Source organism: Ctenopharyngodon idella, chromosome 10 (assembly GCF_019924925.1).
Source record: "Ctenopharyngodon idella isolate HZGC_01 chromosome 10, HZGC01, whole genome shotgun sequence".
In the NCBI taxonomy this organism is placed as follows: Eukaryota; Metazoa; Chordata; class Actinopteri; order Cypriniformes; family Xenocyprididae; genus Ctenopharyngodon; species Ctenopharyngodon idella.
In genome coordinates this window covers 36,091,401-36,114,450 of record NC_067229.1, presented here as the reverse complement: position 1 = coordinate 36,114,450, position 23,050 = coordinate 36,091,401, and the positions used below count along the sequence as shown (strand labels likewise).

Below are 23,050 nucleotides of genomic sequence, written 5' to 3'. Positions count from 1 at the left end.
AAAGACGGTCATATTTCTATGGTCCTTATGTTAGATGTTTTCTTTTACATCCTGAAATATTAGTTTTACCTCTGTCTCATATCTCTTTGCCTAGAGGACAACTAAAGTAAAAAGTGGCACAGCATGTACCCACATTGCAGGAGCTTGTAATGGCCTCAGCAGTAGCTCATGTCCTTGTATCAGTACTTATCTGTCTGCCCGCTGCTGTTGCTGCTCATCTGGAAAAGTGACATGAAAATTGTCAGCATTTATTTGCCTCTACAACTCTGTAATCCATTTTTCCATGCTCTTCTGATGAAATACAGTGTGTTTTTTGCCCTGCAGAATAACGGTTATTTTCCTGTGTTAAATTTGCTGGTTTGGTAGCAGCTCAGCAGGCGTCACCTGTTGTCTCACTCTCACGTTATCCTGTTCATATAGGAGGTTGTCTTCTCTTGCCATGTCAATATCTCTTTAAAGGGATAATTCACCCAAAAATGAAAATTCTGTCATCATTCACTCACCCTTAAGTTGTTCCAAACTTGTTTAAGTTTCTTTGTTCTGCTGAACACAATGATATTTGTATATATTTGAAGATATCTGGATGAATACCATTGTCTACCATAGTAGGAAATATAATACTATGGTAGTCAGTGCTATGGTAGCTATCCCTTTAAGAGGTAGTTCACACAAAAATTCTGTCATCATTCTCTCATCCTCTCACCCATCGTTCTCTCACATCAATCCAAACCCATAAAACAAATTAATATATTTTTAATGAAACCTGAGAGGTTTCTGTTCTTCCATTGACAGTCCAGGTAACCTAATTTTAAAAGATCCAAAAAGGTCATAAAGACATCATAAAACAAATTGAATTGATTGGTTTAAATCAAAACTTGTGGAGAGATATGATCGCTTTATATGATGACCAGATTTATTTACACCTAAACAATGATCGACACACATACGTAGGGCACATCACATCTGGTATGTGTGTTTGTATGTGAATAAAAGCCTAAATTAAATTTGTTCATCATAAAAAGCAATCATCTCTTTACAAGACTTGGATTAAACTGCGCTATTCATATGGAGTCGCTTCATATCTTTTTGGACTGTTTTTCTGGACTTTCAATGGACAGAAACCTCTCAAGTTTCATTAAAAATATCTGCATTTGTGTTTCAAAGATTAACCAGTCTTATGGGTTTGGAATGACATGATTGTGAGTGAATTATGACAGAATTTTCATTTTTAGTTGAACTATCCCTTTAAAGGCCAATTCACTCTGTACCAGCAGACACAGAGGTCGTGGACCAATGGCAACAGACACTTTGTCAGGTTTTGTCAGTGTGTTACCCATGTCGGCATCTGTTGGCGTTGGTCGGCGCTTTGTTTCGAGTCGTGGAATGTCTGAGAAGTGACGTACTGTAATCTTTTGATTGTCTGCGTTGGTTGCCTCTTCATTATTTTAAAGTTAAAATGATGAAACACTGTGTTTTTTTTTCCTGTTGGAAGACTTTTAATAACTTCTAACTAATAGCATCTTCTTTATTTCAGGTTAAGGTGTGTCCTGGCCCTCGGCCCCCTCTGTGGATGTCTGTCACCATGGCGAAGTTTGAGACCGGCCGCACAAGCCCAGTGGTCCGCCAGATAGACAAGCAGTTCCTGGTGTGTAGTATCTGTCTGGACCACTACCACAACCCCAAAGTCCTGCCCTGCCTGCACACCTTCTGTGAAAGGTCTGTATTTGTTGCCAATATTATTGATAGTAGAGAACAAGAAATGATGAGGAGGAGATCCGGTAATGAAGCAAGCCATACTTATATTTCCCACATGAGCACTAGCGCGAGGCCACAGCTCCGGCCTGAGCATATTAAAATTAGTGCTCACGGTTTTAATAATGTTCTTAATGATTGAAGCATAGAACAGTTGTTAACCTTTTGTTAGGATTGCAACTTTGTTCACTTACTGCTGACAATCCTTGGCATGGATGCTCTGTCTCTACCACAAATATTTTCTTCTGCATCGATGGCATGAGATGTGTGCTGTGTGACAATGAGACTCTCTGTGTCTTTATTCATCTCTTTGGGTGTTTTGTGCTTTGTATCTGTGGGGTTGAATGTCAGTGGAGTGTTTCCACTGTGATTGTTCGTATTGTGACTGAAATTTCAGCAACGCTTGCCCTCCTAGCCATCTCGCTCTCACACTGTCTCGCAGGAGTACATCATTTATGAAATGTGAGATACACCGCCATTCAAATGTTTGGGGTTAGTGAAGTTTTTTGTTTTGAAAAAAAGTTTCTTATGCTCACCAAGGCTGCATTTATTTGATCAAAAATACAGTAAAACAGTAATATTGTGAAATATTGTTACAATTTAAAATAACTGTTCTGTATTTGAATATATTTTAAAAAGTAATTTATTCCTGTGATGCAAAACTGAATTTTCAGCAGTAATTACTCCAGTCTTCAGTGTGACATGATCCTTCACAAACCATTTTAATATGCTGATTTAGTGCTCAAGAAACATTTATTATTATTATCAATGTTAAAAACTGCTGCTTAATTTTTTTTTTTTCAGGATTCTAAGTTTTTTTTTTTTTTTTTTAAAAATGCATTTTTTTGAAATAGAAATCTTTTGTAAATGTATAAATGTCTTTACTGTCAGTTTAAAGCTTCCTTGATTAATAAAATTATTAATTTCTTTAAAAAAATCCTAACCCCTTTTGAAAGGTAGTGTATATTAATGGTTGTTAATATCTGTTCTTCAAAGATACTTTTACATTAAAGTCTACAATATACAGTATGTTAAAATACAACATTTAAAATGTATGACGTTAAAATACATTACTTTATACCTATTTAAAGGGATAGTACATAAAAAATTGAAATACTGTCATTTACTCTCCCTCTTGTCTTTTAAAACCTGTATGACTTACTTTGTTCTGTAGAACACAAAGGGAGTTATTTATAGCAAAATATATGTTACTCCTTTCCAAATAAAAAGGATGTGAATGGTGACTTAACTTTCAGTCATTTCCTCACACAAAGCTATCGTATGACTCTAGAATAAAGTGCATATAGTCATATGGATTACTTTTATGGTGGTTTATAGTATTTGTCCTTTTTGGAGCTTGACAGTCCTTGGTCCCCATCTACTTTCATTGTTAGGAAAACAGCAATGTGATCTTTCTTCAAAATATTTCCTTTTGTGTTCTACAGAAGAAATGAAGTGTTTGGAACAACATGAGGAGACCGATAATTGTGGCTGATTGATTTTGTTTGAGGATGTTAATCATGTCTCACAGGTGCCTACAGAACTACATTCCTGCTCAGTCTTTGACACTGTCCTGCCCGGTGTGCAGACAGACCTCCATCTTGCCTGAGAAAGGTGTTGCGGCACTACAGAACAACTTCTTCATCACAAACCTCATGGAGGTGCTGCAGAGAGACCCAGAATGCTCTCGGCCGGAGGCCTGCAGCGTGTTGGAGTCTGTCAGTGCAGCAGCCGCTGGGAAACCGCTCTCCTGCCCCAATCACGAGGGCAAGGTAAGCCTCTTACCATCTGATGATGAAACCAAATTTGGCAACACTTGGTGGGAACATGAAGGAGAAACCATCACAAATTAGGTTGTTTGTGAAATCGCGGCGAGAATGTAGAAATGTCTGTATAGCCACAAGTGATTGGGAATTCCTTTACCACCCCTGATTTCTCTACATTTAAGCCAATTTTTCATTGGCATAGGCTGCTGTCACTTTCTCTTCAATGTTCTTGCTCTTTCCTCTGAAACACACCTAAAAGCTACCAGCGGCTTTCCTTTATGTGTCTTCAAAGTCATAATACACAGTGTGTTTACGCTGTTCAGGCCTGTTAGCACACATTAGCTCCCTTTGATAATCCATTAGGATGCTCAATGAAAGGGTTGCTCACTGGTGCCCCTGCAGGTGATGGAGTTTTACTGCGAGTCATGTGAGACGGCCATGTGCCTGGACTGCACGGAGGGGGAACACCGGGAGCATGTGACCGTTCCACTGCGGGATGTTCTAGAACAGCACAAAGCAGTGCTAAAGAACCAGCTAGATGCTATACGCAACAGGTACATAAGCCTGTTCGTAACAGACAGCTGTTATATACAGTTCATCACTTTAATAATAATAACAACAGAACACACTACATACATATTGCTTTAAAGTCATTTTAATTATTGTTGTCATTATTATTATAAAAATATTATTAAAAAGTTATATATTTAAAAAACCGATATAATAATAATAATAAATAAATAAGTAAATAATGGTAGCAATAATAAATATATTATTATGTTAGTTTTAGATAATTTGTTATAAGTTTATTCTAAGTATATATATATATATATATATATATATAAAATTGTGTAATGTTGTGTTAAAATGTTTTACTATTTTTACTGTTATTACAATTATGAAAAAAATTATGATAATTTTTTAAAATATAATGATAAAATTGTAATAATGAATATATATAAATATATATATGTAAATTGTATTATTAAAAATTAAGAAAAGATTATAATGATAAAAATGTTGATATACAATTATGAAAAAGTAATAATGATCATTTAAAAAAATATATATAATAAAAAATAAACAATATAATAATAATAATAATATAAATATAATAATAATATAATAAAAATGTATTGATAATAGTAATAATTCAAATAAAAATATCATTTATTTATATATATATATATATATATAAATTAAATTAAAAATTAAGACAATTATAATGATAAAAATATTGATATAATGATATTCAAAAAATATGAATATAAAAAATATGAATAAATGAAATATAAATGAAATTAAATAATAATATATCTCCTTTTACAAGTAACTAACTATAAAACAAAATTATGCTTTTCTAAGCTGTTTTAAGCAATCATTGTGAATAATATTGCTGTCTGTTTTTCAAATAACTTGGATGTTTTCCATAATTTCTCTGATAAAATTAGTTTTTTTATTCGGTCAGGCTGCCCCAACTAACAGCGGCCATTGAGCTGGTAAATGAAATCTCTAAACAGCTGATAGAGAGGAAGAACGAAGCAGTCAATGAGATCAACATGACATTTGAGGAGCTCGAGAAGGCATTGCATCAACGCAAGGCTGCGCTCATCACCGACCTGGAGAACATTTGTAGCACCAAGCAGAAGGTCAGAAATTTCCTGATAGGTTAAACAGGATGTATTCCTTCTATATCTCTAACACTCCTTTCTGCTGTGTTCTCTGCAGGTGCTTCAGGCACAGTTATCCTCCCTTCTGCAGGGAAAAGAGCACATCCAGAGCAGCTGCAGTTTTACTGAGCAGGCCCTGAACCACGGCAGCGCCACTGAAGTCCTGCTGGTCCAAAAGCAGATGAGTGAGCGGGTGAGTGCCCTCGCCTGCCACGACTTTCCTGAACGGCCACACGAAAATGCCCACTTGGACTGCCAGATAGAGACGGAGGGCTTGCGACGCTCCATCCAGAACCTGGGCGTGCTGCTGACGACAGGTGCCGTGGGACACACGAGTGTGGCAACGGGAGAAGGGCTCAGACATGCCCTGGTCGGTCAGCATGTGACTGTAACAGTTACCACTAAGGATAAGGACAGCGAGCTTGTGCGGACCGGTAATGCGGTCCTCCGAGCAGAGATAACAGGGCAGGACGGAGTGCGGGTGGCAGAGGTGGAGGTTGTGGACAATAAAAACGGAACGTATGAGGTAGGGTACACACTTAAGAGTGAAGGGGAGTACTCCTTCTCTTTGATGCTGTATGGACAGCCCGTGCGGGGCAGTCCGTTCAGACTGCGGGCGATAAAGCCGTCGGATGTCCCCCAGTCTCCCGACGATGTGAAAAGGAGGGTTAAATCTCCTAGTGGAACAGGAGGACACATCAGGCAGAAAGCCGTACGGAGACCTTCCAGCATGTACAGCACCACCAAAAAGAAGGAAAACCCCATAGAGGATGAGCTGATTTACAGAGTGGGTAAGAAACACAGGACACAAACTTATTTGTGTGCACAATAAGAATTTAGACACATTAAATTGTTGTTAAATATTATTTTGATTTTGAATGGCAGTGTTGTTCCTTTGTCTGACCCCTCAGGCTCTCGGGGGAGGGAGAAGGGAGAGTTCACTAATCTACAGGGCATCTCTGCTTCCAATAATGGGAGGGTCATTGTAGCAGACAGCAACAACCAGTGTATACAGGTTAGTCAATGTATAGCAGTATTATAAAAATGATAGGCCTCATTTCTAAAGTGATTTACTGGAACCAGTATGTCACAGTAATTTTACTTGGGTTCAATACAGAGATATAGAAAGATTTTCATTGCATTCAGTGCAAAATTTGATAATTTGTTTGCTTTTATGAAGGTGTTTACTAATGATGGCCAGTTTAAAGCACGTTTTGGGGTCAGAGGTCGATCCCCAGGACAACTGCAGAGGCCGACAGGAGTGGCAGTCGACACAAATGGAGACATTATAGTAGCTGATTATGATAACAGATGGATCAGCATCTTTTCTCCTGATGGGAAATTCAAGGTGATGTTTAACAGTGTATATATGTGTGTGTGTGTGTGTGTGTGTGTGTGTGTGTGTATATATATATATATATATATATATATAAAAACAAACTAAATCTTACTTATACATTAAATTTATCAAAAGTGACAGGAAAGAATTTTATATTGTTACAAAAAAATTCAATTTTGAAATAAATGTTGTTCTTTTGAACTTTCTATTAATCAAAGAATACAGAAAAAAATGTATCACAGTTTCCAAAAAAAATTTAAGCAACATAACTCAAGCAGCACAAGTCTTTAAAGGGTTAGTTCACCCAAAAATGACAACCTTGTGCAAGTTGAGTTCCGGCGTAAGAGTGACCTCTGACCCGACGTATGATGTTGAGGTGAGAGAAGACTCCTCTCGTGGTTCAAACAAATATGGCTGGGCAACAAACTCAAGCTCCTCTTCTCTTATATCCAACATTTCTCTTTAAAAATGCTCACTTTAGACTTCTAATTCGTGACCGGTGTTTTGTTTTGCTCTCTCCTCTGCACTTCCGCGTTCCAGCAGAAGAGTGACCTCTGACCCGACGCATGACGTATTGATCGTCATGCGTCGGGTCAGAGGTCACTCTTCTGCTGGAACTATAAGATTTTTGTTTGTTTTTTAAGTCATTTAATTGTTCATGGAAGAGATGAGTTATCAGTTGTTTCTTGAATATTGTCAAAGATTTGGCTACTCAGAATCACGTTTTCCTAAGAGCCATTTAATATGGTCCTCTAAACGACCCTCTCTTTGTGTCTGTGCCCCATGCAGAATAAGATCGGTGCTGGCCGTCTGATGGGACCCAAAGGAGTGGCTGTAGACAGGAACGGTCATATCATTGCAGTGGATAATAAAGCCTGCTGTGTGTTCATCTTTCAATCTAATGGCAAACTAGTGACCAAGTTTGGAGCCAGAGGCACTTCAGACAGACAGTTCGCAGGTACAGGGATTGAACACAGCCTAAACACTGTATCATGATGCTAATAGAGCCAACATTGAATAATAAGATGTGGTTGTGGTGGTTAACCTATCTAAGCACTAAAGAGTTGCAGAAGTGTTGTTGGCGCCCCCTGTTGTGTGCTGTGACTGCTTGTCCTCTAACATCTCTTCCTAATACCTCACTTGTCCAGCACTCAGGAACTATTCTTGTGACCTAAAATGTTGCAATTCAATAACAAACTTTAAAGAAACAAGAGCTAAATGGTGTTTCAGTACAAAAGCAACAACTAAGAACCATTCTGGGAAGACAAACGCTGCAAAAGGCTGGTGGTTTTTTTATACAGAAATGGCCAGATTTACACAGGCTTCAGTTCCAGTGTTTAAAAGGATCTAGACCTGTATATTTCCCCTGCCTCAGTTCTGTTCCTGTTTCACTTTAGCAATAGCCATGTTTTCAGTTGCATTATCTGTCTGTATGATAAATAATGAAGGCCAATGCATACATACATGTAAGAGCCTATATTCTTACTAAGATACTGCTAGATACACACATATTAGTCATGCTTTTTGAAGTTCATCCAGCACTTTCCTTTCTGCTGCTTATTTTACTATTTAAATACATCAGTTCCTTTTCCTAATCCTTGTTAAGCAAGTGCATGTGGCTTGCGGACTGGTTTGGGATGTGCATCTCTAGACAGTTTTCCATTGTTCTTCTGGTCTGCTCCATGTTTGTTCCAGCACTTAAAGATGATTTTCATCCTTGCACCATTTGAAATGTTTTTGAAGTAGCTCTTGCAGTTTTTTTTTGTCAATCCCTTCTGCCCTGTCATTTATTTGTCTCCGCTTACCCTTGTTTGTGTTTTTCCCATTCCTTTTTAGAAAAAAGTGGTGCAAAGTTTGCACTGGAGCAAAAGTTTAGTAAATCTGGCCCTGTGTTCAGTAAGTATGGAGTGAATTCTCGTCCCAGAATGTGGTGATTTATCTTATTGAAATCAAGTTTCATTCTAGAACTGAATTCAAGAGAATATGATTTTGTGCTTTGTGTTTCTAATCAAATGTTGACAAAAATCTAATTGTTCAATGATGAGGATGAAGGCTTCCATACACATTACATCACGAGATCTATAGGTGCCTTCACGCCATATCGTAATTACTGTAACTACGACATTCTGGCTCGTAAAAAGCGTTCACGCCCTCGTAGAGCTCGTAATTACAGGTTGTAAGCTGGGAGTTTTCTGAAAGCTCCCACGTGTATCACGTGGCCTCTGTACCACCTTGACTGCTGTAGATTCATTGGGCGTTGATATTGGTGCCATAGAAACGCATAATTCCCAGTCCCAGTCCGAGGACGTGAACAGCTCCGAATATATAGTCACGTGTTGTCATCTCAAGATTCCGGTAAATACGAGGTGGCGTGAACGCAGCATATCTGATCAGCTATGAGATCTTAATCACATGACATCCCTGCTCTCCTCTCCGCTCTCTTTCTGTGTCTTTATCATGTCTGAATCTTTCTTCTCCCCCATTTTTCTCTGTTTCCACACATGCAGGTCCACACTTTGTTGCTGTCAACAACAAGAATGAAATTGTGGTGACAGATTTTCATAACCACTCCGTCAAGGTGAGTGTATCTCACGGCCGTACTTACAATTTTCACTTGGAGACCAGTACACTGGATAAAAAGAAAAAAGAAAAAAAAATCCATAAATTGTGGAGTAAGGGACCTGAACCATATCCATATCATATATATATATTGTCAAAGAAATTATTTAATTGTACTCATTAAATATTTCTTAAAAAATCTTCACACTTCAAAAAAATAGTATATGGTATATTTCCCTATTGTAAAATTAAATGCAATATTAGCAGTCAGCAATGATTCATTTATTCCACAAGTGAAAGTTTCCAATAATGGGAGTTACAGAGGTAAAACTAAATATTCATCTGTCATGTGATTTCAAAATTGCTGCCCCCATGAGGTGACCTGCTCCATAAAAAAAAACAACAAAAAAAAAACTTTTTTTTTATAAGGCTACTGACATGACTTGATGATTTTAGATATATTTTCAAAAGTATTATTCATTTCTTATATGTAAAACTTAAATGGAATTACAGAATGCATCTTTTATTGTAAGTGACATTGTATTTTATTTAATATGGGTGATTAAAATTTGTATTTCCTCAGGTCTACAGTGCAGATGGGGAGTTTTTGTTCAAATTTGGGTCCCATGGAGAGGGAAACGGCCAGTTTAATGCCCCCACAGGGGTCGCTGTTGATGTTAACGGCAACATCATCGTAGCAGACTGGGGCAACAGCAGAATACAGGTACTGAATCCTCTAAACATCTCCAAAAAATTAGTCATTTTAGAAGCACTTTTTAAGATGACAATTTCTACAAAACAAGTGTGTCTTTTTTTTTTCTCAGGTGTTTGACAGCGCAGGCTCATTTCTCTCTTACATCAACACAACTGCAGACCCTCTGTATGGGCCGCAGGGTCTCGCTTTAACCTCCGACGGCCATGTTGTGGTGGCCGATTCTGGTAACCACTGCTTCAAAGTCTACCGGTACCTGCAGTAACGCCTCAGGTACTGCCACAGGGTGCCACAAACTCTCCTGCGACTTCGGTTCATCACAGTTTGCATAGTCATATCAGCGAAATCCTCCAGAAAGGAAGAATCGGATGAACAAAAAGCACTTTTCTTAAATCTTGTACTGATTTTCATGTTCCAAAACAAAGAACTGCTTCTGTACTAAACCAGGAATGTTTATTGTAAATAACAGAAACCATATCAATAAGCACAGATTCTTATTAGAAATCATGTAAGTTCTGTATAAATAAAAAGTATATATATATATAGCAAAACATTTTGTTAATCGCGTCTTAAACCCTTGCCGAAAAGTCAATTATTTCCAAGATTTTTCCAAGATTCCTTTCCCGTCTCATAGTGATTGACCTTCCCATGACTGCAACAGTTGTGTATTTTAATTCTGTTACATTCTGCATTTGTAAATATACAAATGTATGTACATATGAACATATTTGGTGTATGTAACATGTAAATGACACTGGCTTCTTGTATTGTCAGCATTTACCACTGAGATTTCACTATATCCGAGCTATTCAGTGAGTGCTTTCAGCCAACTGGGTGTTCAAATCATTCAGACTGAACATCTGAGCCCTCACAGATATCAGCAGCACAGGAAGTGATGCGCATCCCTGCTGTGCTCTTTCAAAAAATATCAAACCAATTAACAAAAGGAGCCAAAAACTACATATTTTTTTCCATTCCAAATTATTTATTTTTCTAAAGCACAAGGCTACTTTATGTGTTGAAAAATCCAAGTTAGCGAGGAAATAGAAATATAATCAAACCCAAGTATTTCAAGTATAGGCCTATTGCCTCTGTTTTTTAATGTTCTATAAAGATGATCCGCTGTATGGAATTATATCTCTTCTCTGTAAATAATCATGCAGATGCCAGATGTTTACAGTGTAGCAACCAAATGTTGTTTTTAGTCAGTATTAGTTTATGCTTCATTTGTCTATTTATTTAATGTTTTGTACACATTTTCCTTTGAGATTGTCCTTCATCACCAGCGAATGATTTCAAAATCACTTCCCTTTAATTTTGTGGATATTTCCTTTGTCTTTTTGAAGGTTTATGTGGCACCACGTCTCCTTAATAGGCTACTCTGTGTGATACTGTACAAGATTAATGAACGGTGGCTCGCAGCTGAAACGGTGAACGTATATCTTAATATCTGTGCAAATAACGTTTTTGCATGTTAATGATTTTACCAGCAGTCTGAATATGGTTTCTGCAGCAGCGAAATACTTGTAATGATTTGCTATTGGCAGACTGGAAATAAATAAAAAAAATGTAATAGCCAAAAACAAATATTCTATACTGTATATTAATTTATAATATATACGAATTGCAAGTTGAGATAATTAGTTGCTTCCGTCGTGATGGGCTCTTTTGGAGAACCATCATCAGTAAAGGCCTGTTCACACTATGAACGATTAACTATAACCATAAAGTTTTAAAATTGCTCTAAAGGTGGTCACATTTACTATTGTTCAGCGAATTTTTGCAGGCGAAATCCAAGAAAGGTCTGCGTCCTGCAGTACTACAAACCACGCCCTGCAAGTTACGCCTCCCGCGAACAATGTTGATTAAAACAATCTTTTGAAGTAAATTATTTTATGTTTTATGTATGGAATGTTAGTAAGGCTAACTTATATTCCTTTCTTTATATTCCAAATCTTATGAAATATGAAAATGACAGCTATTAGGAAAACATAAAATAAATTAAAAACCTACCCTACCCTGATTGTTTATGTAATGCAATCTGTGTGCCTTATCACTAGGTGGCGATAGTGAAGCTTAAAAAGCGAGGAAAGTGAAGTAGAAGAAGAGTTGTACTAGTGACGACAGAGTACTTCAGGGATGACGTGTTTTTGTAGGCAAAACCCAGAAGCAAGTTAGCATTTTAGGACTTCCGGTCAAACCACTGGAAGGCAAGCCTGCAACCTTTAGCCAAAAAAGCGTAACGGCTAATGCTAATGCTCCGCCTCTGGCGGTACGCAGGGAAGGAGACCAGAGGCCGTTTTTTGAATGGATGTCAATGGATGAGAGGCTTCATTATGCTGATTAAACAGCTTTTGTGGGGAAATAGCTAATCATTTAATTAATCGACAGTCTGTTTGCTAATCTTCATCATGTTTTACACTAAACAATACTTTCGTTGGGAACTAGATGTAAATTTTAGCTTGATAAAAATGCATTTTGTTTTAAGAGAAGGCAGACTAGGGAATGTTGCGACTGATAGTTTTTTATATCTGACGACTTTATTTAGGCTTCAAAATGTATAAATGTTGTGTTAGCTTGTAAAGATTATCTTGATAGACAAAACGTGTAAGTGTCATAATCCTGTGTTAAACACAGAGCTTATACTTTTTCCCATAAACTTTTCCAAAAGTTTATGGGAAAAATGCATAGGCTTTCGATCGAGGGAACCCGTGCGCCGCTAACTTCCGTCATCACGTCATCCCTGAGGTACTCTATTAGCGATTCTAGAGGGAGGAATTGTGATGACATCCTGATTGGCTGTTTCATTGTAGGGGGTGTAATTTGTAGGGGCGAGGTTTGTAGTACTGCGGGATTCAGTCGGACACACTTGGGAGAAATCCAGACGTTTCAATAGGAATCCACGTCATCAGGAACTTTGCGAGAGCAAAATAATTCCCCATGCAGATTTTGCAACGTCTTCAAATTGGTCGCACGAATTGGTCCACGTTAACCAATTAAGAAAAAAAAAAAATGCTTGTTTTGAAAGTGTGAGCTGTGCTTCATAGACTGATAAAATATTGACAATAGACAATGTACCCGTAAAAATTCTCTAATATGACCGCAGATTTCGAAACATCAGAATCGTAAGTCCACACCACAGCTATAAAAATAAGGACATAGAAGAACGGTATCGTTGAAATGACTGTGCGATTTTTTTTTTTTTTTTTTATGGCTGATAATTCGACTTTAAAGTCGGCATGAAATGGAAGTTGCAATAGTCTTTTCTTTCTTATTGCGACGTATATCCGAGTGAAACGGCTTCCTGGAACAAGAAAAAATGTAGGGACTTGAATTTGTGCATTGGGAATTGATTGGACGATTGTGGTCTGCTATTGCTGTGATTGACATTAATTTAAAAAATATTGATGTGCGCGGATGAATTTATAATAAATACTGCAATATTCTTTAAAAAAAAAACAAGTTGAAAAAAATTGACAATTGTCAATTTCAATTTCATGGTGACTTTCATGTCGACAACTGCTGCAGCGAACTTAGAATCAATAAAGTTATCGTCCGTTGGTGTGAACGCTAATTTTGTTCTTGGTGTGGATGGACTTTAACTCTATCCAATGCATGATCTAGTGCTTGGACAGATGATTTAGTAAATGTGCTTCATGGGTTTAAAAAAACAAAAATCTTGAACAACAAAGAATCAACCATATGTTCATTTTACTGGTCTATTATTATTGCAGTTTAAAAATAAAACTGTATATACAAGACACTTCTCAAATTTTGTCTTTCTTTTTTTTTAAAACTGTGAATCAAAGTGATTCATTTTTAAAAAATTGTTATATAATCTGGATAATAAAGTGGAACTTCCTGGTTCTATGAAATATGAAATACTGAAATTAAAAAAAAAAAAAAAAACTGTTGTAATATTTTATTTTTAAATGACTGCAGAGGAAAACATTTAACATATTGCAGTGGTTTTAAATCACACAAAAGTAAAATGTACTGATGGTGCCATCCAGCAGTAATGCTCAAAAGTGATGTAACAGTTCTCTTACATCAGCAATTAAAAGAAATCCAAATTAAAAATATATATATATTAAACATACAAAGAGTCAATGTTTTCAAGTTGAACTCATTTCATATGAGGAAACAGACAGTGATTACTAAAGTACTAAATGTTAAATAAAACTTAGATCCTAGTTTTTATCATGGATCTTGGTAACACAAAGTGTTGAGAGCATGTTCACGTTAACAGCACATGTACAAAACATCTTAAGATCCAGAAGTGATCTGTTCCAGTGTTTTCTTGATCCTTTGTCAGCTCAAAAAACATTTTGTACAAATGACTGCAGCGGTTCTAGTATATAAACTAGTTCTGTAAATATCAACATGAATAACAAACCATCTGAGCTCAATCAAAGGGTGCTGAAATGTCACTTTGTGCTTGTTTCAGTACAAAAGCAAACAAAAACGTACATTCCCAGCATCTCTCTTCACCGTCATCCCACAAGACAAATTTGACTACTGCTAAACAAATCAAACAGATTAAAATTTTTAATATAATAGATTTGAAAGGTACATTAAAATGATGTAACATGAATGGCACAAAGCTTAAGAATGGACTCATTTACATAATTAAATGAATAAAAGGACGCTCCTCACAGCATATCTGTCCTACTTTGTTGTTGAAAACTCACATACTCAAAGTTGCATAGCACCTATTGCAGTCTGAGCTATTACGATATGTTCAAACACAGAGCCTTTATGTAACATTACATTACAGGGTAATTTGTCTAACAAAAACATCCCTTAAAAACAAAATTGCGGCAAAAATATGTAAACGTTTAAAATAGATTTAAAATAAAGAAAAAAAAAAAAAAAAAAAGCCATAAAATGGAATACATAGTGATTAAAATGCCCAAATCTACAATTTGATATCAACCATTAATACATTTTTGGCCTGATTTAGTCTTTATTTTCACCTCTACAATGATGTACAAAAGACAACACTGAGGTCTAAGACAAGACGACACAGAGCAGCTAAAGTCGACATTTGCGTAAAAACCGGCAATGCCTCTCTACCTGAATTTCAGTGGGGCTACATCATAATTCAAGAGCAAGAAAAATTTATTTCACTCCTTCAGATTATGGTGTATCAAAGCTCTACGCAACTAATTAATTCAGATCAACTGAATCCAAAGACATGGCAGAGCTTAAAAACAAACGTCCTCCCTACTTCCAGGAAGGAAAATGCCCTGAAATGTTTACTTAGATGCAACAACAGGAGCATTTATCATTATTTATTTTGTTTGTTGCGAACTACATGTACGCATCGCTTCGTTTTCAGTAGAAGTGACATATTTGTAGTCGGCTACCCGGGTCGTTTTTCCCTGGGCTGAAGAAGGGTGAGACTGGCTCGTCAAAGTATGTGACAAAGTTATAGATGCGTTTCATGGTAACAGCGTCGAAGAAAGTAACGTGGCCCCGGTCGTAGTCTAAGAAAACGCCGACACGAGGAGAGTTCCAGTAGTCTGCCACGGGCACACGCGAGTCTTCCTCGTTGGCGTACAGTCGGTCTTGGAGACACAGGCTCCAGTAGCCAGCGGAGGGCGAAAGGTTTACAAAACCTTTGCGGTTGCTGTATTCGGTGGTGACGCCCAGATACCAGACCCCCTTGTCCCGCACGTCCACCTCCCAGTAATGCTGACCGCTGGAATACTGGGCAGTGGCGAGCACGCCAAAGAAACGAGTGAAGCGCTGCGGCATGTCGGGCTCCTGGGAGCGCACGCGGCCTTCCTCCACCTTGGTGTCAAAGTCGCTGATGGCCAACGAGGGATGAGCGGTGTCTAAATCTAGAGTCAAATTCTGAGGCACTGGAAAACAGGGAACATCTGGTTAGCCATTTAACATCATGTTAAAGGGTTAGTTCACCCCAAAAAACCCCAAAAATTCTGTTATTAATTACTCACCTTCATAAAAGCCTAAATTAAATCTGTTCATCATAAAAGTGATCGAAAATTTGGACTAAACTGCTCAATTCCTATGGATTAGTTTTATGATCTCTTTATGAAGCGTCAAAGTGGTAGTTGCATAGCTCTCAATGGAGGGACAGAAAGCTCTCAGATTTCATCAAAAAGATCTTCATTTCTGTTCTGAAGATGAAGGAAAGACTTACGGGTTTGGAACGACATGAGGATGAGTAATTAATGACAGAATTTTCATTTTTGGGTGAACTAACCCTTTAACCAAACACTCCCACAAAACACATGACTAGGCACCACATATCTCACAGATGAAGGTGCGGTCACATTTCAGCAAAATTTGCAGGCAAACAAAAGGTTCATCGTCTATTGACAATAGTGTTGCGATGCATGAAGCACCGCTCAGAGAGAAGTCACTTTCAAACCAAGCAGCTTTCTGTTGGTCAACGTGGTGATTTTGCGTTTGCGGGGAAATCTTTTGCCCTCACACGAAATTCCCGATCTTCTGGATTCCTACTGAAATGACTGGCTTTCGCACATGAAAATTTGCCAATGGTAAATGTGACTGCACTAAAAGCACTCACTTGTGTGTAACACGTGCATCATCTTCTTCCACATAATGAGCTGAAAGGGGCCTGTGAACTCTGAGAAATCTGGAGGAGAGTTAGAGGCCTGGACGCTGAGGTTAACGTGGCAGGGGCTATGAGGTAAAAAACACATTATAAGAGATATAACCCTAAAAATAGACAGAACAGGTTAAGGAATTAACTTATTTAAAATAATACAGATTTACATACCTTAAGTATGAATTACTGATACTCTGGAGGGGAAAAAAAGGTAAATGTTAATAATTTAATGAGGTCACAGTGAAAATAATATGAATGTAATTTTAATAATATATTAATATAAAAAATAAATGAATAAAAAAACAAAACAAAAAAAAAGTTGCAATTTGCAAAATATAAAGACACATGGCAAGAGATACTGTCATAATTGTTTTATTTAAAAAAGTCAAAATTATGAGTAGTCACAATTAAGGGCTGTTTTACACCAACGGCGATACTTATAACAATAACTATAGCTGTAAAGTTATAACAATGGTAATTTTATGAGAATAGAGACTTCCAAACCACAGCTTTAACAATAATGACACAGTATCATAGGAATCACTTTCAGAACAATTTTTTTTCTAGCTGATGAATGTAAAAAAAATAATAATTTTGCCAGTCACAATCCACTCGACTTTAAAGAGCTTGAGCATATTAGGTGGCAGACGACATAACTGTTGGATATTTTGTGGATGCTAATATAGTTATCATTCTTGGTGTAAACCGCCTTTACAAAAAATAAAGAAGTAATTGTAAGAGATAAGAATTTGCAATTATTTTATGTTGTTTTTTTAAACTGGCTTCATATTAACACATACGAAAATTATATTTCTAATTCAGTTAATTCTCAGTTTATGCTTTCAACTACCAATAAAAATGTAGTAATTCCTTTCCATTTAACATTTTATCATTAATATTATACATTATGCCTATTTTGCACCCAAATATACAGGGCTTGACATTAACTTTTGCTCACCAGCCACTGTGGCTAGTGGTTTTCCAAAGTTACTAGCCACTCAGCATTTTCACTGGCCGCAATTTTGACATTCATATCATTAGGGAAAAACTGCCAAATAGATATTTACTATTATCTCATAATTTGGCAGCAGCTATATTAGGCTGCTGTCACTTTAAGACCTGACGCACAAATCCATTATATTGTTATACATGCGCTTTCTTTCTCAGTCAGTTATGTTTTAAATGAACGTAAACAGTTGTTTACGTGAATACTCGCCAAGAATGGCATTTTGACATTATTTTGTGTGTTTTTGACTGTTTAAGCGCAATAAACAGCGAAAAAGAATTCAATTTAGTACTGAGAGGCCGCTTTATGTGCACTTTGCTTGAGTACGCAAAATCTGCAGGAATGAGTAAAATTATGCGCAATACGGGCAATCCCATGCCAAAATTAAAGCCCTCTAACAATGAGTATTGGAAGCGTTTCAGATATTTCAGTGTTGAAAAATTTATATTTTTGAAAACACTACATTGCACTTAGTTTATTATTTCAGACGCCTTTTTAAAAGACTACAATTAAAAAAAAGAGTATATATTATATATAAAATTCAACCCTCCAAAGTGTAGGAGGGACCGCGTTACACGCCACTGCTGAAATCCACCCTCATCTGGTGGGTTGGCGGGTGTTAATGTCAAGCCCTGCAAATGTGTGTGTATGTGCGTGTGTATAATTAGGAAAATTTTATTTTATAATACGAGCTGTTGAAGTTCTTCACCTCAAAGTTAGCGCTGTCACTCAGGTGGTTTTGAATTTCAGTAATGGCTTTGTCCACTTTGGCTGCCTCGCTCTCCACACGTTTCAGGTTCGCATCAATCAGCCCAATAGTGGCCACCGCTTCGGCCTCCAACCTTTCCAACAGATCATCCTTCTCATCCAACAAAAACTGAACCAGGGCACCAACATCTTCCTCAATCTTCTCCTTCAACGCTTGTTTTTTTAGCTGTTGAGACAAATGTTTGAGATTCAGCATCAGGGCCTCCTCATAGACCATAAATCCACAGCAGGTTACATAACAGCAATTTTGAGTCATTTGCATGTATGCAAAGTCAGCGTGAGAACAATCGGGCTTTCATACCTTGACATCAGATTTGGCCTGCTCGTCTGTGCTCTTTACTCTGGTACACATGGACTTCTGCCAGTTCAGCTTGATGAGTCTTAGCTTGAGCTCACTCTGCATATTAAAATAAGAAAACTTTCAACTTGAAGTGTTACAGCACAAAGATTATTCAAAGTACAATCAAAAATGGACAAAATATTTGTGTGAAGGATATGTGTTATGCACATATATGGAGCTTATAACTGTATCTTAAAGATTGAAACAGTTAAGTGCAAAGGTCAACAGTTCCCATAGTGAAACTGGACACTAGACTGTGAGGGAGTTTAGCATTGCAGACTTCAGCTCTACACAAGAATATTCAATCATTTAGATATGCTCGCCTACTGCTTTGCATTACCATCAAATATTTGAACATGTTTGGGCTATGAACAAGGAGTATCACAATGCAAAGAAACAGATAATTCATGTGTGTGAAATGCATCACACTTTCCTTATGTAGAAGTTTCCAGAAAAGTGTATTTATTAAAAAAAAAAAAAAAACTTTTGCCCACCAGTCACAGTGGCTGATGAATGCCCTATTTTATCAGCCATTTTGATTTTTTACCATCCATTTTTATTTTACAAATATATTCAAAATGCAAACACATAATTTAATAATATAATAAATAACACAGAGTTCCACCTTTTTTCTAGTTTTTTTTTTAAAACCTATATAGGTTAACAACAAACATTAACCAAAATATTTGGAATTATACAACTATAGTTAGTTTAAAAAAAAAAACACATTTTAACAATATAATATTTTAATAATCATATTTACTGTAAAATATATTAATTACAAAATCTAAAATAAATTTATAATATAATATTTTAATAATTTAGTGTATAAAAGTGTGCTTGTTTGTATCAGCCATAGTAGGCGAGCAAAATTACCTGCTGCTGTGCAAAATGTACCAGCATTTGGCAGGTGTTAATTTCACACCGTTCCGAACAACACTGGACATATATATGATGATTTTAATAGTTGTCTCGACTTCTGAAAACAACATAAAGACTGTCTGCAATCAAACAATGCCTATGTGTTAGTACTACAAGGCTGTCTGTTAAAGAAAAACACTTAAAGTGCTAAATGTCACATGTACATACAGCACTACAGTGACAGATAGTTGCTCCTTGTTCCAACCCCAAGGTTAGCCAAGAAAGAACGTCAATGGTTTCTGGTGCCAACTAAGACATTCAGACTGGCATAACAAAAAGGAGGACAAGAAGAGAAGGACCACAAGAGGAGGACCACAAAAGAGTGAAAGAGACAGAAAAGCTAAATCAACCGACAAAACCAACAAACTTTGAGGGGGGGGAAAGCAATCTAGAACAAACCTTCATGTCTTCAACAACCTCTGGTACAGGAGCAACATCATGGTGTCTAGAAAAATAGAAATAAAATGATGTATGATGTTTATTTTTAGACCATTTTTATGTAAAATGCTACAACAATTTTAATGCTAAAATGCTACAACAAAGCACATCTGGACCTCAGACAGTGGTCAATGCATCATAACCGACTGAACTGCTAACTTAGCGTATTTTGGTCATCATATAATGTTACCCAAAAATGGTTCAATTTTGTCTAGGTAGATTGTTAGGTAGAATCTGAGACACAGTCGCCGTCTGTGCTTGAATATGGGGGCCACAGAGGTCTCTGAGCCTCACCTGTGCGCTCTTGATTCCCGACACACCACGCAGATGGGCTTTCTGTCCGTGTGGCAGTACAGTTTGAGTTCCTCGTGGTGTCGCTCACATTTCCCGTCCATTTTCACGGGTTTTGCGGGTGCAGAGGGCCTACACGTCTTCAGATAGTCGAAGTCGCTCAGTTTATCCACTAAGTTCTTTACCAGGTAGTTCTTGGTGAAACTCATTTTTGCGAACACCTGCAAAAAAGGACACCGTTTTATGTACGACGCAGAAAAGCATTAATGCTGTACTAACAAAAAGGCTCGTGCGGCGATTTGTATTTTGGGATTTAATTAAAGTGGTCGGAGAAATCACACCTATTATTAACAACATGGTAAAGTACGATTATTATTTAGACTGTCGGTTTGAGTCACTCTGCATGATTAGGACGCAACTGTATATAAACCCGTTATGTGCATTTAAACAGCTGTAACTAAGCAACCCAGAATGTAGCAACGTTTATCAAAACAAACCACGCACCATCCTGCACTCCGGACACTGGTAACCAACATCATCGCCTCCATTTTCCTCCCAGTGCATCAAAATGCACATGCGGCAGAAATTGTGACCGCATTTTAAAATGACAGGGTCGTCGAAATAATCAAGGCAAATAGAACAGACTAATTCCTTCTGAAGCTCTCCTCTCGAATCTCCGGCAGTGGCCATGTTTCCCCAAGCAACAGTGTAACTGTTTTTCAGGGATAGAAGCGATTCTAGACGGAAGAGAGAGAGCCCATTCTGGACTCACTTCCTGGTCCATTCACGTGGGGGCCCAGTAGCAAATCTGATTGGTTCCGTTTTCTAAGCGTGTAGCACGAATCGGTTCTTTCGAAGAGCTCATTTCAAAGAACCGGTCCAGCATATGTTGTCACCACGTAATTACGCAATTAATATTCAGAAATTAATGTAAAAAATTCTAAGAAGTCATTACAAAATTATAATAGTAATAAAAAAGCATCCATGCAGTTTCTTGTGTAAACTGACTTTGTATTTAATAAAAAGACGTTAATTACACCATGAAAAAGCCATATGCGAGCACACTATTGCGGTTAAATACGATTTTATCCAACAAAATGCTTTTGTTGTGTTACATGAATCGCAGTTGAGTTTGTTACTGCCATGATTCAGCTAGTAAAAAGACAATTTACACTTGCTGGGCTATTTCATTTTGTTTAAGAAAAACAATTCAATTCGATTCCTCAATATACGAGTCTACGAATTGACTACAACTGAACAGAACACATTTATGTCACAGTAATGAGACTTAAAACTTTGAAAGTCTTAAGACTTAGTTTATTTTGTGCTTCAAGGCCCAGTACATAAAAATGCATTTAGCATTGGAAATATGTAGCTGTGAACCAAGTACAAAAACACGATATCTCACCATAAATACCATTTCAAACATAAAGAATATTTCATCGTGCCCAAAATGTCGTGCTTGTGACTGTTAATAGCCTCACAATCCTCTGTGAATATGAAAACAATCCACTGATTTTATTGCATAGCACATTTCTTTTTAAATATTATCAGCCTGATGAGGAATATAATTGTTAGGTGAAATGGATTTGACAATATGATGCTGGTTTTTCATAGATGAGTTCTTGTGGATATGTTTTTTGAATGCACACACAAACACTTGAACTTTGATGTATCTAACAATGATGGTGAAGACAACAAAAATGTGATAGTTGATAGAACAAGTTGATAGAAATTGGTCTGGAAAAAAACAACTGCAAGAGATTCAACCGCAAAATACAGTGAAACACAAATGTGGAAATCTGAGGGATTTCCCGTGTCACAGTTTTCCCCTTATATTAAAACAACACTCAATGAGATAAGACGGCAATATTTAATACATGCAGCTCTCTGAATACTAACCCTTAAATTATAACAAACAAATTTTAATTAAAACAGCAGCAACTACAGTATCTCACAAAAGTGAGTACACCCCTCACATTTCAGTGACTATTTTAGTTTATATTTATCTTCTCAAGGGACAATACCATAGAAATGAAACTTGTATTTATTTTAGAGTAGTCAATGTGCTGCTTGTATAGTAGTATAGATTTACTGTCCTCTGAAAATAACTCAACATACAGCCATAATTGTCTAAATAGCTGGCAACAAAAGCGAGTACACCTTAAGTGATAACAGCTCTACATCTTTTAACCATGCAAAGCCACATGTCCTATTCATCATGTTCATGTTTTTGTCTGCTTTATAGGACAATACAAATTTGCGTATCTTGTATTACAGCAGTTAAAATTAGGTGCTTTGAGTACAATTCTCTCATACTGATCACTGGATGTTCAACATGGCACCTCATGGCAAAGAACTCTCTGAGGATTTGAGAATTAGAATTGTTGCTCTCCACAAAGTTGGCCTAGGCTATAAGAAGATCGGTAACACCCTGAAACTGAGTTACAGTACCGTGGCCAGGGTCATACAGAGGTTTTCCAAGATGGGTTCTACTCGGAACAGGCCTCGCAAGGGTCGATCAAAGTAGTTATTAAGTCCTCATACTGTGCGTCAGGTGCAGAAGCTGGCTTCAAAAAACAGACGCATGAGTGTAGTAGAAGTAGAAGGTCAGCTTGTCAGTGCTCAGACCATACGCCGCACACTGCAACAAGTCGGTTTGCATGGCTGTCGTCCCAGAAGGAAGCCTCTTCTGAAGCTGGCTCACAAGAAAGCCCTGCAAACAGTTTGCTGAAGACAACCTGTCCAAGAGCATGAATTACTGGAACCATGTCCTGTGGTCTGATGAGACTAAGATAAACTTGTTTGACTCAGATGGTGTCCAGCATGTGTGGCGACGCCCTGGTGAGAAGTACCAAGAAATTTGTGTCTTGCCTACAGTCAAGCA

General features: G+C 37.2%; 2 protein-coding genes across 7 annotated transcripts in view; one reads left to right on the top strand and one right to left on the bottom strand.

Moving 5' to 3' along the window:
* Positions 1 to 14,677, top strand: part of trim3b (tripartite motif containing 3b) — a 36,550-nt gene extending 21,873 nt beyond the window's left edge. For 3 of the 6 annotated variants that reach the window (XM_051908754.1, XM_051908753.1, XM_051908752.1), the window contains 12 exons: positions 1,535 to 1,716; positions 3,284 to 3,524; positions 3,921 to 4,072; positions 4,987 to 5,167; positions 5,247 to 5,979; positions 6,100 to 6,203; positions 6,369 to 6,536; positions 7,317 to 7,485; positions 8,364 to 8,423; positions 9,035 to 9,105; positions 9,670 to 9,810; positions 9,911 to 14,677. In XM_051908754.1, coding sequence (XP_051764714.1) covers positions 1,571 to 1,716; positions 3,284 to 3,524; positions 3,921 to 4,072; positions 4,987 to 5,167; positions 5,247 to 5,979; positions 6,100 to 6,203; positions 6,369 to 6,536; positions 7,317 to 7,485; positions 8,364 to 8,423; positions 9,035 to 9,105; positions 9,670 to 9,810; positions 9,911 to 10,063 — 2,319 coding nt within the window. In that variant the 5' untranslated portion in view covers positions 1,535 to 1,570 and the 3' untranslated portion in view covers positions 10,064 to 14,677. Of the gene's footprint in view, positions 1 to 1,534; positions 1,717 to 2,103; positions 2,245 to 3,283; positions 3,525 to 3,920; positions 4,073 to 4,986; positions 5,168 to 5,246; positions 5,980 to 6,099; positions 6,204 to 6,368; positions 6,537 to 7,316; positions 7,486 to 8,363; positions 8,424 to 9,034; positions 9,106 to 9,669; positions 9,811 to 9,910 lie in introns of those variants that run through there. The other 3 variants (XM_051908757.1, XM_051908756.1, XM_051908755.1) reach the window with 3 other exon arrangements.
* On the bottom strand, positions 13,706 to 20,979 carry trim47 (tripartite motif containing 47). Its single transcript, XM_051908758.1, has 8 exons — positions 20,668 to 20,979; positions 20,167 to 20,384; positions 19,834 to 19,879; positions 18,475 to 18,570; positions 18,115 to 18,339; positions 16,571 to 16,593; positions 16,358 to 16,473; positions 13,706 to 15,665 (listed from the first exon to the last, which is right to left on the bottom strand). The coding sequence occupies exons 1-8, from the start codon at positions 20,851 to 20,853 to the stop codon at positions 15,136 to 15,138; spliced, it is 1,440 nt and encodes a 479-aa protein (XP_051764718.1). The 5' UTR covers positions 20,854 to 20,979; the 3' UTR covers positions 13,706 to 15,135.
* Between the last annotated feature and the right edge of the window lie 2,071 nt (positions 20,980 to 23,050).

Coding starts and splice junctions, on each gene's coding strand:
- trim47 (XM_051908758.1), bottom strand. CDS start 20,853: ATGGCCACTGCCGGAGATTCGAGAGGAGAGCTTCAGAAGGAATTAGTC. Junction 20,385..20,667: donor AGTGTCCGGAGTGCAGGATG/GTGCGTGGTTTG, acceptor CCTTTTTTGCAG/GTGTTCGCAAAAATGAGTTT. Junction 18,571..19,833: donor AGGTTGTTGAAGACATGAAG/GTTTGTTCTAGA, acceptor TTTAATATGCAG/AGTGAGCTCAAGCTAAGACT.